Genomic DNA, 15878 nt, shown 5'->3' on the forward strand with positions numbered 1-15878 from the left:
TAATATAAAAAAGGTATATTTTGTTTGTTTTGCACAAAGTGTTATAAAGCGAAAAGATACGTAGTAGACCAAATATTTTTGTTGTCAGGCCATACTTATCACTTAAGTGAGAACGGTCAAAATCGTACGAAGAAAAAATTCCACGAGATCACAAAATTGCACGAAGATACTTTTGCAGGAAGACAAATTTGCAGGAGGGAACAAAATTACACGAAAATAATTTTGCACCAAAGGTCAATTTTGCACGAGAGTAAAAAAAAAACAGAATAAAATAATTAAAATAAACTAAAAATTAACAAAAAAAGAAAATTTACCGACCGAGGGCAAGAGGTAACAGTGATAGTAAAAATAAAAACATAACTATTAAAAGTTATTGCTAAGAAAAATAAGAATAAAAAAAAAAACTAAACTTAAGTGTTTAACGGATTTACACACTTCAAATAGGTTCTGTAAAAAAAATAAATACTGTAATGAAATAATAAAAGCTAAAGTAGGTGTATACATGTGTTCATTATAATAAAAATAGTTCCTACAGATTTTTAGAGGTTACGTGTTAAAACCGTTTAAAGTTTGTAATACTTAATATTAAGCATATATTTTTTGATATTTATATTATCTTAAAAAACTATAAATAAGCTCTTGAGAAAATCACACGTTTTGAAATTAAACGCGGAGAACATTTTTAGTTTAAGTTAAAGTAAGTTTTTTAACAATTCGAAAAATTTCTTTATTAGTTTTAGATTTCCTAATACCGTTAAGTTAATTTATGTATAAGAATTAATTAACCTTTATTATAACATTATATTATATTTATAATACAAGTTTTAAACTAAGTAACATTTATACAATTATTTAGTTTTCGTAGTGCATTAAAGATATTATAACATTTAACTTCCCTATTTCGCTCCCCTAACATGTCCTTTACCCCTCATAACCATTAGAGACCTTTTAGTTATAATGACCCTAGGTCAGATCTTTATGATTATAGATCAGATGGTTATACAAACCGAGGGTAAGGGGTAACAGTTTTAGTAAAAAAAAAAAACTAAATTAAAAACAAAAAATTGAAATTAAAAAGATTTCACCCGTGCAAAAATGTCTTCGTGCAATTTTGTACGTTCGTGCAAATTTAACAGCAACCCCACAAAGAATCAACTGCGACTAATTTATAAAAAAACTTAATGACAAAAGTATAGCAACACATACAACAAGAACATTTTCAACGTACTTAAAAGTAAAATTCGGACAGTTTAAAAATATTGCTAATGTATAGAGCAAAAAAGTTTGCAGAAAAAAAGATTAGTCATTAAATAAAAACTATATTATTGCTATTATAAATTTCATTTCCCCTTAATTTAACTGAAACCATAACCAGATTTTTTTTTAAACGTATTATATTATTTCAATAAAACTAGTTTCATTTAAATTCATTTGAACTTCTATAATTAAGTAATAAAACTAGCTTTTATTTTATAAAACTTAAGTATTTGTTTTCAGTGTGTGTGCTATACTTAAAAATATACATTTAAAATATCTAATATTTTTTTGAATCAAAAATAGAAAAAAAACTTTTTTTTTAATAGAATTAGTTATTAAAAAAAACTAAAGTACCTACAAATTTCTAGGCTAGTTTAAGTAAAAAGTACAATATTATTGTTTTCTAACAATAAAGTAAGAATAAACTAGTGACATTTTATAAACATTCTTAAATAACGTATTTAAAAAATGAAAACATTACTTATTCAAAAACAGCTTTTTTAATTCCAGAAAAACTATAGCGTAAATAGCTAATAAGCTGAAAACTTTTTAGAAAGGTTTATTTATAATATTTTTAGACACATTGGTAATAAGTTCATTTAAATGTTAAACATGTTTTAAGCTAATGTAAATTCCTAAATAAAACTATTCTTCAAATTAAAAACGTGTTAATTAAAAATTTTCTACTTTTCAAATTCAATTTTATTTTTACTGACCAATTCGAACATATAAAAACTTTATTTTAAACTAGAAATCTTAACTAAAAACTCAAAAGCATCCTAAGTAACTATTTCTCTATACGTGACAAAAATATTTCTACGTGAAAATAGAGGAGACCATCTTCTTCCTCTTCTTCGTCACTTCCTGGTCTTTTCCTCCGCTCTTCCTCTTCATCTCCTCCACCGTCTTCCTCTGCCACTGCGCGCCGCCCTTCTTCGGCTTCCACTCGTCGCCCTTCCTCTCCCTGATGCTGTTGATCTTCTTGCTCTCTTGGATCTGCCTGGCGAAGATGGTGGCCTCCTTCTTCGCCTGCGTCATCTCCACCGTCTTCAGCTTCTTCACGTTTTCCATCTTGTCCACCAGCTGCGACTTCAAATGCCGCCACCTGAACCTGTTAACGATAAAAAGTGCTGATTCAGCAGAAAAAAAAAGCGGGAACACACGCTGTAAAATCTCACTATCCCAGGTGCGTAAGAATGTTAATTTTTCATAAATTAAATAACAACGTTATTGGCAAAAACGAGCTATTCAAGTACATAAACATTAAGCGATAACTTCATTGCTTATACAAATCAGCCTATTTATGAACATTTGCATGTTATATTGGTCGTCATGTTTTGTAATTTACCTCGGCAGGTACCTAATGGACCAGAGGTAGCTCTTGAATCGTTTTCCCTCGCAAATAGGCGTGTTGTTGAGCGAGCTGGCCAGCTTCCTCGCCAGCCTCTTGTCTCCCATCTCGAGCCAGCCTTCTTTGAAGAATCCGCTTTCGTACTTGCCTTTCTGTTTCTTTCGTTGTCTGTCTGTTTCAAAAAAGAAAAAAAAATAAAAATTGTGGGGAGGTAATAATTAAGTCTTTATATACAACAAACTAATATTAGTTTATATTAATTAAACTAATATTAGTGAAGCACAAATCCCAGCAATATTTTATATTATCATTTTTATGTTGTTTATTGGGTAATTTAGAACTCGAGCATCAATATATTCCAAAAAAATAAAAATAAACAAAAGTTTAAACGAAGTTAAAACTAAAAAGAACTCATTAATAAGTTTAACCTTATTTGCTCAATATAAAAGGCGATAACTAAGCACAAAGAAAAATAAATAAAATAAATGAACTACCATACGAAAGTATAACCTAATAAATAAATGTTTATACAAAATTAATACAAGTTAATAAATATTCTGTTAGGGTAGAGAAGTAGGGAAGTAAAAATAATTAATATTACAAATAGAAAAAAGAAAAAATCAGTACTTAATTTAGATGAGATAAATTATATATTTTTTCTTTAATTGTTTTTAATGGAAAGTTATTGAACTTCGCTAATATCTATAGTATTAGTTTTAAGCGAAAGTGTTTGGCTCTCTCATACGATACCACATCCAAGGGTTCATTTTTTAACAGAGCAAAGATTATGTGGTAACTTGTTCCACTTAGTCTTTGCTCTGAGAAAAATGAACCTTGCCACTGACTGTTATTAAAATTATTTATGTACTTAATTTGTCTATTATTTCCTCTTAACTAATATTTATAATGGGAAAAACTAGAAAATTGACTAAAAAACCATATATTTGTTATTAATAATTTTATAAAGAGTATATAAACCAAATTTCCATCTTTTATATTCAATAGATTTCAATCCAAGTTAAATAATTTATTGGAAATGTTTCAACAACTACATATAAAACGGGTAAAACTGCTTTGCACAAACTCAATTTTGATAATGTCTTTTTTTAATTAGGATGAATAACACAAATTTGGGTGTTGTATTCAAGCTTAGGACGAACGTATATTTTAAATACTTTCGTTAGAATATTAGCTGAATTAATTTTTTTTTTTGATATTTGATGGGATGAAATTTGTGCAACTTCATATAAATAATTTATGTGTACATTCCATTTTAAATTTTTATAGATATATTTCTAAATCCTTAAAAACTTCAACTGTTGGTATATAATTGTTATTGATTAGTAGGTCAACCGGGTCAAACGGTTTTCTTTTCTTATGGTTAGAATTTTACAATTATTTGGATTTAAATAAAGTGTTTTTGTTTTTAGCCATTCGTATTATCTAGAGTAAGTTTTAAAGAGATAATATATAATATTTCACTGATGAAAAACAGGCATTTAAAAACAAACTCAAACAAATGTATTTGTTAATACCTGTTTGTTCGAAGAACACATGGCCGACCTCTCCGTGCTTCTTGAATATTTCAGTGACGATCTTGGGAGTCATGCCCGGCGGTATGTAGCTGAAATACATCATTCCGGGCTCCTTTTCTCTTGGCTTCTTGAATTTACCTTCTCCTCCTTCAGCTGCCGGTTGAAGAGACCTTAAATAGTTGGTGCTTCAAATAATAAATTTATCATTAAAAGTAAAACTACAAAATATTTAGTGTTTAATTGGTAAATGTCGGTTAAGGATCAAATGATTTTTTTTATCAAACTAAGGGTGGTCAGATATACAAAAAAAATTTTGGAAACTATTATATTATTAAATTTAAAACTTATGAAAAAATCTTGGCGTGCCACATAATTCTAAAATTGCACTAAAATATCAAAACCTTTTAAAGTAAAACTATAATGAAGTAAGCACTAAAGTGAAAAATTTAATAAAGATAACATTCAAAATAGTTAATACTATTAAACTAAATTTCATCTGAATATTACAAGATATTTTGTAGCTAATAAAAAAGTGTAGGCCAAGAATTTTTGGCGAACCAAACGTTGCCCACTCCAATACAAAACCATAAACATATTTGGGATATTCATTTTGAAAAAGTTTCTATTTATTTAGGGCTGCCAGATGTTTTTGGTAAATTTTCTCCAGGTTTTCAAAATTTTCTCCAGGTTTTTAAAATTTCCTCCAGGTTTTTAAAAGTACACATTTTTCGGCCTATTTTTAGTTTAAAGTTAGTTAAGAAACTGTGCTAAATAGTGTTAAAACATAGAAAAGATACTCTAAAGCTACTATATATTTGTTTTTTAATAAAAAAAGATTTGATGATGACAAAAATTGTTATATGTATATGATAGAATTTTTGTGTCAAATCGATATTTTACTACTGAACATGATTAAATTGTTAAACATTTTTAAGTTTTTTCAGATTAATTTAGTGATATTTGTTCAAAATTCCCGTTTCTTTTCAAAATTTCTCAAATTCCAGGTTTTTAAGCCTTAATTGTCAAATTCCAGGTTTTTTGACAACCCTGTGTTTAGTCTAAATTTATACCAACTACAGTATAAAAAAAATCTTAATCTAACTACTATCTTATAATTTTTTATAAAGACAAATTAATTCAACTAACTTTGTTTCTGAGTTGTTTTCTTCTACTTCAGAAAGCTCTTTAGTTGTGTCAGTATCACTCATTTTGTACAATTGTAATTAATTGCTTAAAGCAAGTTTTTTTTAATTTTTCTAAAAAACATACAGACTTTATTGTAGTTTAACAAAAAACTGACTGCATTATCATAAGTTGTAGTTTCAGATTTTAAAAAAACTAACACTAATGACAGAAAAATTAGTTGATTACAACTAATTAAGGCAAACTAATAAGTTTGCTGGTAAGAATCATTAACATCATTAAATATGAAAAAAAACTATATTACAGAATAAAATAACATTGTTTAAGTTAATTATAATAATTTTACTGATTTCTTAAATAAGTTGTTTATGAAAAACCTACAGATACAAAGAAAACAACAAAACTGTGCTTTAAAGAAAGTTGTTGATGAATTTTTACTTAAATAAAATTTTAAACTTAAAACAAAAATTTCAATCACATCAGTTTTTTATACTTTTAGATAATATAATAAAAGATAACCAAAAGCAAATAAATAACCATTTATATTTAAATATATGTTATAAAACTAGTACAATAGACTTATAAAACTAGTACAAAATCAATATAAAAAATCAAATTTTAGTGATTTTTGCAGTGTAATTTTGAACAAAAAGCAAAACCTTTCAAGCTTTTAGTTTTTCAATATGTAGAGGTTGGTTTTAAAAATCAGAAGTTAGCAAAAAGTTTTATACAAATATTTTTCAAAGGTGTACTTCATTAAATTAAACCTATATTTTTAATTTAAGTCTTACATTGTTAGAACCTTTAATATGTGAAACATTAAAAAAAATTAAAACTTTAGATATTTTTTTGGATTATATTAATTAAATCTTATTAAAACTTATATAGTTATACATTTTTTTAAAGTATTATATTAGCATTCAAAAATTCATAGAGCTTGATAGCTTTTTTGCAGACAAATGAATAGCTTTAAAAGCTATAAACTTATTTAATAAAAAGTTAAACAAAAAAAACTAAAAAATTTTTTTGTTACAGTTTAAAATTTAATTGTTATTTCATATAATAAATATAATTCATTTAGCAGTAATAAATCATAACTAATCAATCTTTAAAATGTATTGATAGTTTAAAAACAGAGTGGCCACTGCTTTTTTGGCAAATTTTTTCCAAGTTTTCAAAATTTATTCCAGGTTTTAGAAAGTACTTGTTTTTTTGTCTATTTTTATTAAAATTTAAGGTAAAAGTGTGTGTTAAATAGTAGAACAATATTGATAAAATATTGTTAAGCTACTTTTAATATATTTGTTAATACAAAAACTTATGATGACCTTTTGATTTTTTTTATCAATATGATAAATTTTTTGTGCAGTATAAAAATTTTACTATTTAACGTGTAAAAATTGTTTAAAACTTCCAAGCTTTTCATTGATTTTAGTACAAAGGTTTTTCCAGTGTTTTTTTTAATTATTTCTCAAATTTCAGTATTTTCCAGGATCCAAGGTTTAGTGGCCACCCTGTAAATAGTTTGTTGTTTAAATATTTCAATTTACATTTTCAGATGTAATAGAATACTTATTGTAAAGCTTCAATATTTGCAGTATGACATTTCCAACCGCACTTTCATAAGCCCAGTTGTTGCGCCTCCATGGGTTTTCTACCATGTCCTCAAGCGCCTCAACTACTTTTGGGTCGTGCAGGCCAATATGTATGGTTGGGTTTCTGAGCAAAGACTTGTACAACTCACAGTCTGGTGACAAGCTGGCATCTGGGTCATCAAACGGTGGTCTGTCACTAAGCAGCCACTCACAAGCAGCATTGGCGTTGTTACCACTCACTTTGAGCGCCAGCACAGAGTCATCTCTGCTGAAGCCCATTGCAAGCAAGTTGGCCAAGTGGTTCTGGTTTGGAACAAAAGACTTCTTTCTGCTTCTGTACTTGTAAGTTACTGCGGTTGAAGAGGTGCTTGTAGTGGGTTCCTCTTCAATGTTGACCTCGTCATGTGGATTGTTCAGAAGCCATTCCATTGCTTGTTTTTTATCCATGTTGAAAAGCAACAGGGCATGTTTTGAAATTTTTTCAGAAAACCCCATGTTGACCAACTCTTCTAATTTCTGACTGTCAACCACAGGTTTTTTCGGAACGCTGCTACCATCATCTGTTTCAAAGTGCATAAACTTGTAGGAAAGGTCCAGTAGGGCAAGCAGAACCTTCCTCAAAGTTTGTTCAACTTGAGAAGTGGTGCTGTCGTTGCTGACAGAAACTCTGGGAGGCAAGCGGCTTCTGCTAGTGATGCCTGCAGTGGCTTCCTGTATTTGGCTTTCAGTTGGAGCATCGTACACTCCACTGCTGTTTAGATTGGGTGCAACAGGCAGCTTGTGGTTGGGAGTTTTTATTATCAGCAGGTTGTTTTGATTTTTTAAGTTTTCATCTTTTGCATTGTTCGAGTCACACAATGACCTCATTGTGTCATTTACCAAAACAAGTTTGTACTTGCATTCATTTTCATTTATTCCCAAGAGTTTCATGACATTTTCCTTTAATTTTTCAATCTTGGAATCAGATTCAAAACTCACTTGTGACTGTTTTCCATAAACATCTCTTACATTAAGCCACATTGATTGAGAAACTTCCATAGACATAGTTGTAAAACCTTAACTAGTAGACTATAGAAAAATAAAATATTTATTCAAATAACATAAGTTATTTTTAAATAAACTGATTCTATCAAGAGTTTAATTTTTTTGAATTGAACTAATCTAAAAATAAATAAAAAACGAGAGTAATAATTTATATGAATCAGTCATAATTGTTTACAAAAGACAGCATAAAAAACCAAATATTTTCACAAACTTAAACCCCAAAAAATCTTTAGATGACTTAAACCTACAATTAAGTTTTAGTTTGATTTTATATTGAAAACTTAACAAATTTTACAAGAAGATCAATATTGTGACTAGTATATTAAGGGCATAGGGGGGATAAACACTTTTTTTTTTTGAAATTTGATCTTGTTTTATATAGTTTTTACCAAGCTACAAGATACTTTTTACAGATTTAAAAATTCAAAATAATTTTATAGATATGGCTGGTCAAAGTCAAAGGCAACAATAGGATCCTTATGGGAGGCGCAAACAAAAACGGTAAATAAGTAGAAATGACTAAAATTCTTCCCCTTCATTTTTTGAGATAACTACCTTAAACTTTCAAAAAATGTTCCTTGATATATACAGAAAATTATGTCAAAACAAAATTAAAAAATGTGTTTTGTTTATTTTTTATATAAAATTCTTTTTGACAGAATTTTTTAAATATATCAAGAAACATTTGTGAAAGTTTGAGGTAGTTTTCTTAAAAAACGTAGAAGATAGATTTTTAGTGAAAAAGTCTATTTTTGCTGTTGTAGTTTGCGCCTCCCATAAAAATCCTATTGTTGCTTCCTACTTAGACCGGCTATATCTCAAAAATTATTTTGAATTTTTTAAATCTGTAAAAAGCATCTTGTAGCTTAGTAAATACTATATATAATAAAATCAAATTTCAAAGAAGGTGTTTCCCCCTCTCCCTATGCCATTAATTCATAAACTAAATGCAAAACACGTTTTCTGTACTTTTATGTATGGTTCAGCTGCAGTTGTAAGGTTTTGGAAATTTATTCATTCATAATTATGCAAATGATGTAAAGTGATGATTTAGCATTATAGTAAGAACATCTATACCCTTATCCCTAAGACACTTCACCCAAAACTTTAAATACATACCCTTATCCCTAACCTAATTCACCAAATATATAACAAATAATTAAAAAAAAAATATTTACTTAAAACTTTTGAAAAAGTAAAATGTTAGTCAATCAGAAGTGCCTTTGATTTGAAGATCAATTTTTTAAACAAGTTTAATTGTCAATAAATATGTATTCAACTTGAAAATATTTACTATTTTTTAAAAACTATCACAAATAAATCTTAACAACTAACCTATATATATTTTGTAAATTAATTAGAAATATTAAGATCTTTCAAAAACTTAATACTTTTTGTGGATAGCATAGATTGCTTACAATTGTAAATTATTGCAATCTTTACAAACTAATACATTAAAATAATTTACTAAGTCTAGTTTAATATTAAGTACTAAACTCCTAAATTGAAGTAAAAACAATTCTTATTTGGAAGTAACAACTTCTTTAATTTTTTGTGTATACTAAAGAAAAAAAATCTGAATAGTTTTAGTTATTGTACTTAGTATAAAACTTTAATGAATGAAAATGTTAAAATAAAGTTTTATAAGGGCATGAAAAGATTCACTTTATTTAGCTTTTTAAGTAAAAAATATATAATAAGTTTTCCAACTACTTTTAAGTAGAACAAATGTTATGTTTTTCAATATAAATCTAAGCCACTTTTCTGATTACTTATTCACTATTCAAAGTATTTTTAACTAAAAGTCTATAAAGGTCAAATTAACTTAGTAACACTTTAAAATTTTGAACTTTTATAATCTTGTAAATCTAAACAAGGGGTCCGCAGGTCAAAAATAGAACAATTTTAGTGTGCTTAAAAAACATATATTTTAAAAATCTTATTGAATCAAAATAATAAGGCAATAAATATCTTACAATACAAAAACACTAAAATTATAAAATATATTTTTGAGAAAAAATGATATTAAATTATTTGAAACAATTTTTTCAATGCGGCAGCATTTTGAGAACATATGACCTAAACTCTAAAAATATATAACTTATCAGACAGATTTTTTTTCATAGTCTTACTCATTAACTTAAAACGTACTTAGTTTATAATAAGAATTTCTTATTTTAACTTGAGATTCTACAATTTTTTTTTAATAAATTAACTAAATTATTTAAACAATTTTCAGTTATCATCTTAACCCATATGAAACTTTTTTTAGTTTAGAACTACAGTCTGACAAATCTACATACTTAAAACTTTTAAACTATATATACATACAATAGACTAAACTAGGGTTTCCCAAACTTTTTTCAAAAGACCCCATTTAAATAAATCAAAAAAGTTATTGCCCTCTCCAACAAAATTTCTCTAAAAACTACGATTTAAAACTTAAAACCTTTTTTTCTCTTCATCACCATTTCCAAAAATATCTAGTTCTAGCTTCAAATTATGACTACATGGTCCCTTCTTTGGCCTCTTTTGCTGCTTATGGCTCCAAAGCCACTTTGGGAAACTCTGGACTATATTAATCTCTTTGTTCTTTTATGGACACAGAGAGATCAACTTTGTTTTTTACAAGCTGATCTTATTTTGTGAGTTTTGTTATATATTTCAGACACTTGTATAAACTTTGAAAATTCAAAATATCTTTTGAGATATAAGAATCAGAGTTTTGTGAGTTTAAGTCCCTTATGAATTGGAAGCTCTAGTGGTAGAAGCCTGAATTTAATATTCTAGTTATAAATGATTAAAGATTTACTAGACAGTATTTGTAGAAGTTAATTAAAGGGATGTATTATTAATAAATGACTTTTAAAACTATTAAGTAAGTTAGGAAAAAAGTAAATGATTGATCTTTCATTTAAAATATAACATACCTTTAAAAGAAGACTGACAAGTTGTCAAAAATAAAATGCCTAAATTTAGATATTAAATGGCTTAGAAATCTAGTTTAGTGAATGGTTAACCCTATTCATAAGAACTGTTTCCTAAGAAATAATAAATTTTATATTTAACTTTCTTTTTTATTGAAACAGCCAGTTAATAAACTTTTAAGTATGTTCTAAAAAACGTGCTCTTGTATCATCTCTGTAACAAAAAGTATCACAAAGTAATTGTTAAAAATAAAAATTATATTGCAACAAAAAAAGATCATAAGTTGCTTTTTTGGTTATGGTCGCTTTTAGGAGCGTGTATTTTACTTATTAAATTAGTCATTTATTTAGAGGTGCTTTTTGACATTATATTCAATTTTTTGTATAATGGGCATGTAATGAATATAATGTCAAAAAGTACCTCTGAAAGGATGAACTTAATAAGAAAAATATGCCCTCCTAAAAGTGACCATAACCGCTTTTTCTACTGTCTTCAATTTTTTTTGTATATAAAACCAAATAGAACAACTGCAATTTTAATAGTTGTTAGTATACAAAGTAGTTTTTTTATTATACATTTAATAACAATTTTTACAACTTTATATATAAAATATAAAGAAAACACTAATTGCATAGCAATTTTGAAGCAAAAAAAGCCAGGCTGAGTTACATCAAGTTAGACTGAGTTTTAAATAAAATTAAAAAATAGTTAATTTAAGTGAGATCAGAATAAATAGCTGCTAATCAATTTAAACACCTTAAAATTAAAATATAAAAACAAAAGAATTTTAAAAATGCACCAAATTCAAAAAAAAAGTTAAGTCAATAAAATTTATCAGATATTTAGGAAAAATATATAAACTAACCTGATTTTTGAAAGAAAAAAATAAACAAGCATGATTTTAATAAAATAGTTCAAACGAGCCTAAATTATCTTGAGTAGTAGACAACCCTGCAATTGAATAACTTTATTAAAACTAGTTGAGTAATACTTTCAGTAGTAAATATTTTACCAGTTATTTATTATCATTTATACTGTTGGGCACACTTAGCTTTTTAAAGAGAGAAGTTTTGCACATTAAATATTTGGTTTTACAAAACACATATTCCACAAGTTTAATTGCCATTTTTTGTTTTTTAGCAAAACCAGTCAAAATTTTATACTTTAATGCTGACCCCTACTCTACAATTTTACATTTAGATTTGTGATATCAATTTTAAACTATCAAAAACATTATTCAAAAAATAACAATTAAGATTTAGAGTATAGTTACGTTTAAAATAATTTTACTTCACATAAAAATTTCTGTGCTTAAGGGCATAGGGGTAAACACCCTTTTTTGGTTTTTGATCTTGTTTATATAGTTTTTACTAAGCTACAAAATGCTTTTTACAGATTTGAAAAATTCAAAATAATTTTTGAGATATAGCCAGTCAAAGTCAGAGGCAACAATAGGTTCCTTATGGGAGGCGCAAACTAAAACGGCAAAAATAGACTATTTCACTAAAAATCTTCTCCTATGTTTTTTGAGATAACTACTTCAAATTTACAGGAAATGTTCCTTGATATATTTAGAAAATTATGTTGGAAGGAATTTAAAAAAAATTAAAAAACAAAAATTTTGTATAAAAAATAAACAAAAATTTTTTTTTTTTAGATTACTTATTATTATTATAAAACTTTTATTTTCAACTTTATTTTAATTATGTTCCGACAGATTTTTTTAAATATTGCAAGGAACATTTCCTGAAAATTTGAGGTAGTTATCTCAAAAAATGTAAGAGGAGATAGATTTTTAGTGATCTCTAATTATTTGCCTTTTTAGTTTGTGTCTCCCATAAGGATCCTATTGTTGCCTCCGACTTTGACCTGCTATATTTCAAAAATTATTTTGAATTTTTTTAATCTGTAAAAAGCATCTTGTAGCTTAGTAATAACTATAAAAAATAATATCGAAAACCAAAAAAGGGTGTTTACCCCCCTATGCCCTTAAAAAGTTCTTTCTAAAACTGTTCATTCCATTACATGCTTTGGTTATAAATGACCAGAAAAGACCTTAATAATGTACACTGGTTAACTTTTTTCAACTATACAAAAACGAGCATAAAGTTAATTTTATAGACAAATTAATAAATTTTTCAAAAAACATAAAACTTTAATGTCAATTATTTTCCTTATCTTAAAAGCTATCTAAAAAATTATTTTTTTATCTTAGAGAACGCACCTTTGTCTTTAATTTAAGAAAAAAAAAATTTGGATTAGGGTTTTAATTATTTCATGGGGTCCCTCCAAAAATAAAGGGTTTTTTTTCTTTTTTTCATTCAAATTGCATTATAACCAAAAATAATTTTTTTTTTTTAATATTTTTTTTTTGATTTCCCTTAGTTTGCATGTTTTTTAAACTCTTAAATAGTTATTTTATAAATAATGTTAATATCTTTTACGATTTGGCCCCAAAACAAAATGATGTATATTACACTATAATTTGCCTTGGCCGTTTCCAAGATAAAAAATTGATAAAAGGAAAAAAACGATTAATAAGAATGTAAATTACAACAAATTTAAATAAACTATAATAATTTAATTAAATTTGTTGTAATTCACATTCTTATAAATTGTTTTTTTCCTTTTATCAATTTTTTATCATGGAAACGGCCAAGGCAAATTATAGTGTAATATACATCATTTTGTTTTGGGGCCAAATCGTAAAAGATATTAACATTATTTATAAAATAACTATTTAAGAGTTTAAAAAACATGCAAACTAAGGGAAATCAAAAAAAAAATATTTAAAAAAAAAATTATTTTTGGTTATAATGCAATTTGAATGAAAAAAAGAAAAAAAACCCTTTATTTTTGGAGGGACCCCATGAAATAATTAAAACCCTAAACCAAATTTTTTTTTTCTTAAATTAAAGACAAAGGTGCGTTCTCTAAGATAAAAAAATAATTTTTTAGATAGCTTTTAAGATAAGGAAAATAATTGACATTAAAGTTTTATGTTTTTTGAAAAATTTATAAATTTGTCTATAAAATTAACTTTATGCTCGTTATACAAAAAGGTATAGTTTTAAGTGATTTGTAGCAAACAGAAACTCAACATTCACAAAGTTCAAATTTTAGAAAAATAGAGATAATTTGATGATAACATTGCAGATATTAAAATAGTTAAGTATAGTAGAAAAAATTTATAAAGTTAATAGTTTTAGTAAAAGATAAAGTTTAAAAAAAAAAAAAATAAGATGAAAGTTAAAACAAAACAATGTACAAGGTAGATAGTAAAGTGGTATACAATTCGGTAACTGAAAGGTTTTTTGTATACCAGGTCCATAGATCAAACTTTATGAGCGCTTTTTATATCGTTCAATAAATAAGAAAGTAATATAACAAAAAGTAAAACTAGTAACCAAACTGAAAATAAAACCGACTGTTCTAACAACTATTCTATTAAAAAACTACTAGAAAACAAAAATACAAGAAAAAATTTCGTCTTCTAATTGAAATAGAATTAACTTAAAAATATATATACTATACAGTAATCTTTCTTTTTAGTTCTATTCTTTCTGTTGATTACTATTGTTTATTGAACGACAAAAAAAGCGCTCAAAATATTTTGTCATAAGACCTGGGGGTGGGGCACCAAAAAACCTTTCAAGTATCGAGTCGTATTACGCGTTTTTAAACAAACAACTTTCATGTTTTAAATAAAGTTTTAGTTAACATACAGTAGAGTATACACTTGCGATAAGTACGCTCTTTTGTGCCGTTTTAAAAGTGCCTGTATAAGTATAACGCTAGTATGTATAATGCTAGTATACCGTGTAAAACACCCTGATTAGCGTTTAATGTATATTTAAAAAGAAATAAACATTATTTTCATATGTTTTGTTATCTGTGTTTTTAAGTTATAGCATTGAATAAACAAAAATACAACTTATATTTTCTTTTCTTTCATTAAGTTTAATTGATTGTTTTATTATTAAAGATTTAAACATTTAGATGATAAAAAAAAATTTGTCTAATAGATATAAGAAATTGTATGAGCACGTGGTGTACGACTCGATAACCGAAAGGTTTTGTCGTACACAGGTCCTTAGGCCAAACTTTTTGAGCGTTTTTTATTGTTCATTAAACTCTATATATATATATATATATAATTTATTCAAATTGCGATTTTAAAAATTCTGGAACATATGTTTCACAAAGCTTTAATTTTTCATAAAGCTTTGATCATCAGCCAGTTAAATTCAAAATACAAAGCACTGTACTAAACAAAGATACAAAAGTTATGCAAAAAAACAAAAAACAGTATGACGTAATATTGTACATTACAAATATTCAGTACAAAAATCGATTTACCTTCTAACTAATTAAACAACTAAAATTTACGAAAACAACAGTTAATTGACTATAAAATGCTTCAAAATTTGACAGTGCTTTGTATTTTGAATTTAACTGGCTGATGATCAAAGCTTTATGAAAAATTAAAGCTTTGTGAAACATATGTTCCAGAATTTTTAAAATCGCAATTTGAATAAATTATTTAAAAGCCCTTCAAGTGGGCTCAGTTGAAAGTGTTTACGTTTAAACATTTACCTTATTTTATATATATATATATATATATATATATAGAGTTTAATGAACAATAAAAAAATAAAAAAACGCTCAAAAAGTTTTTTTTTTTTTTTTTTTTTTTTTTTAAACTTGTTTTGAAGCTGATGAGTGAGTAATCACGAAACTCGAGTTCTTTGAGTTTTGCATCTTTAAATAAACCTTTTTATTAATAAAGCCCTCAAGGTGGGCTCAGTGTGAAAAATTTAATTTATTAAGTTAAATAACTTAATTCTATATATATATATATAAATGTATTTTTAAGTTAAATAACAGATCACTCAAAAAATTCTTTGATTTCTATCAAAAGCTTGTTAAAGTTATACTATAAAAGTTTATTTAGGGAATCTTTAATAATTATTGAGGAACTTTGTATAACAATTTAATTGTTAATTTAATGACATTATTAAACTA

General features: G+C 26.3%; 2 protein-coding genes across 2 annotated transcripts; both read right to left on the reverse strand.

The window, feature by feature from the left end:
- Nucleotides 1-1820: 1820 nt before the first annotated feature.
- Nucleotides 1821-5400, reverse strand: LOC145838360 (activator of basal transcription 1-like). The gene is made up of 4 exons (XM_082945936.1): nt 5290-5400; nt 4144-4313; nt 2606-2780; nt 1821-2368 (listed from the first exon to the last, which is right to left on the reverse strand). The coding sequence occupies exons 1-4, from the start codon at nt 5349-5351 to the stop codon at nt 2074-2076; spliced, it is 702 nt and encodes a 233-aa protein (XP_082802062.1). The 5' UTR covers nt 5352-5400; the 3' UTR covers nt 1821-2073.
- Nucleotides 5401-6234: 834 nt separating this feature from the next.
- LOC145838284 (ubiquitin-associated domain-containing protein 1-like) lies at nt 6235-7943 on the reverse strand. Its single transcript, XM_082945853.1, has one exon. The coding sequence runs from the start codon at nt 7923-7925 to the stop codon at nt 6828-6830; it is 1098 nt and encodes a 365-aa protein (XP_082801979.1). The 5' UTR covers nt 7926-7943; the 3' UTR covers nt 6235-6827.
- Between the last annotated feature and the right edge of the window lie 7935 nt (nt 7944-15878).

This window comes from Thalia democratica, chromosome 6 (genome assembly GCF_965202585.1).
Source record: "Thalia democratica chromosome 6, ktThaDemo2.hap1.1, whole genome shotgun sequence".
Lineage (NCBI taxonomy): Eukaryota > Metazoa > Chordata > Thaliacea > Salpida > Salpidae > Thalia > Thalia democratica.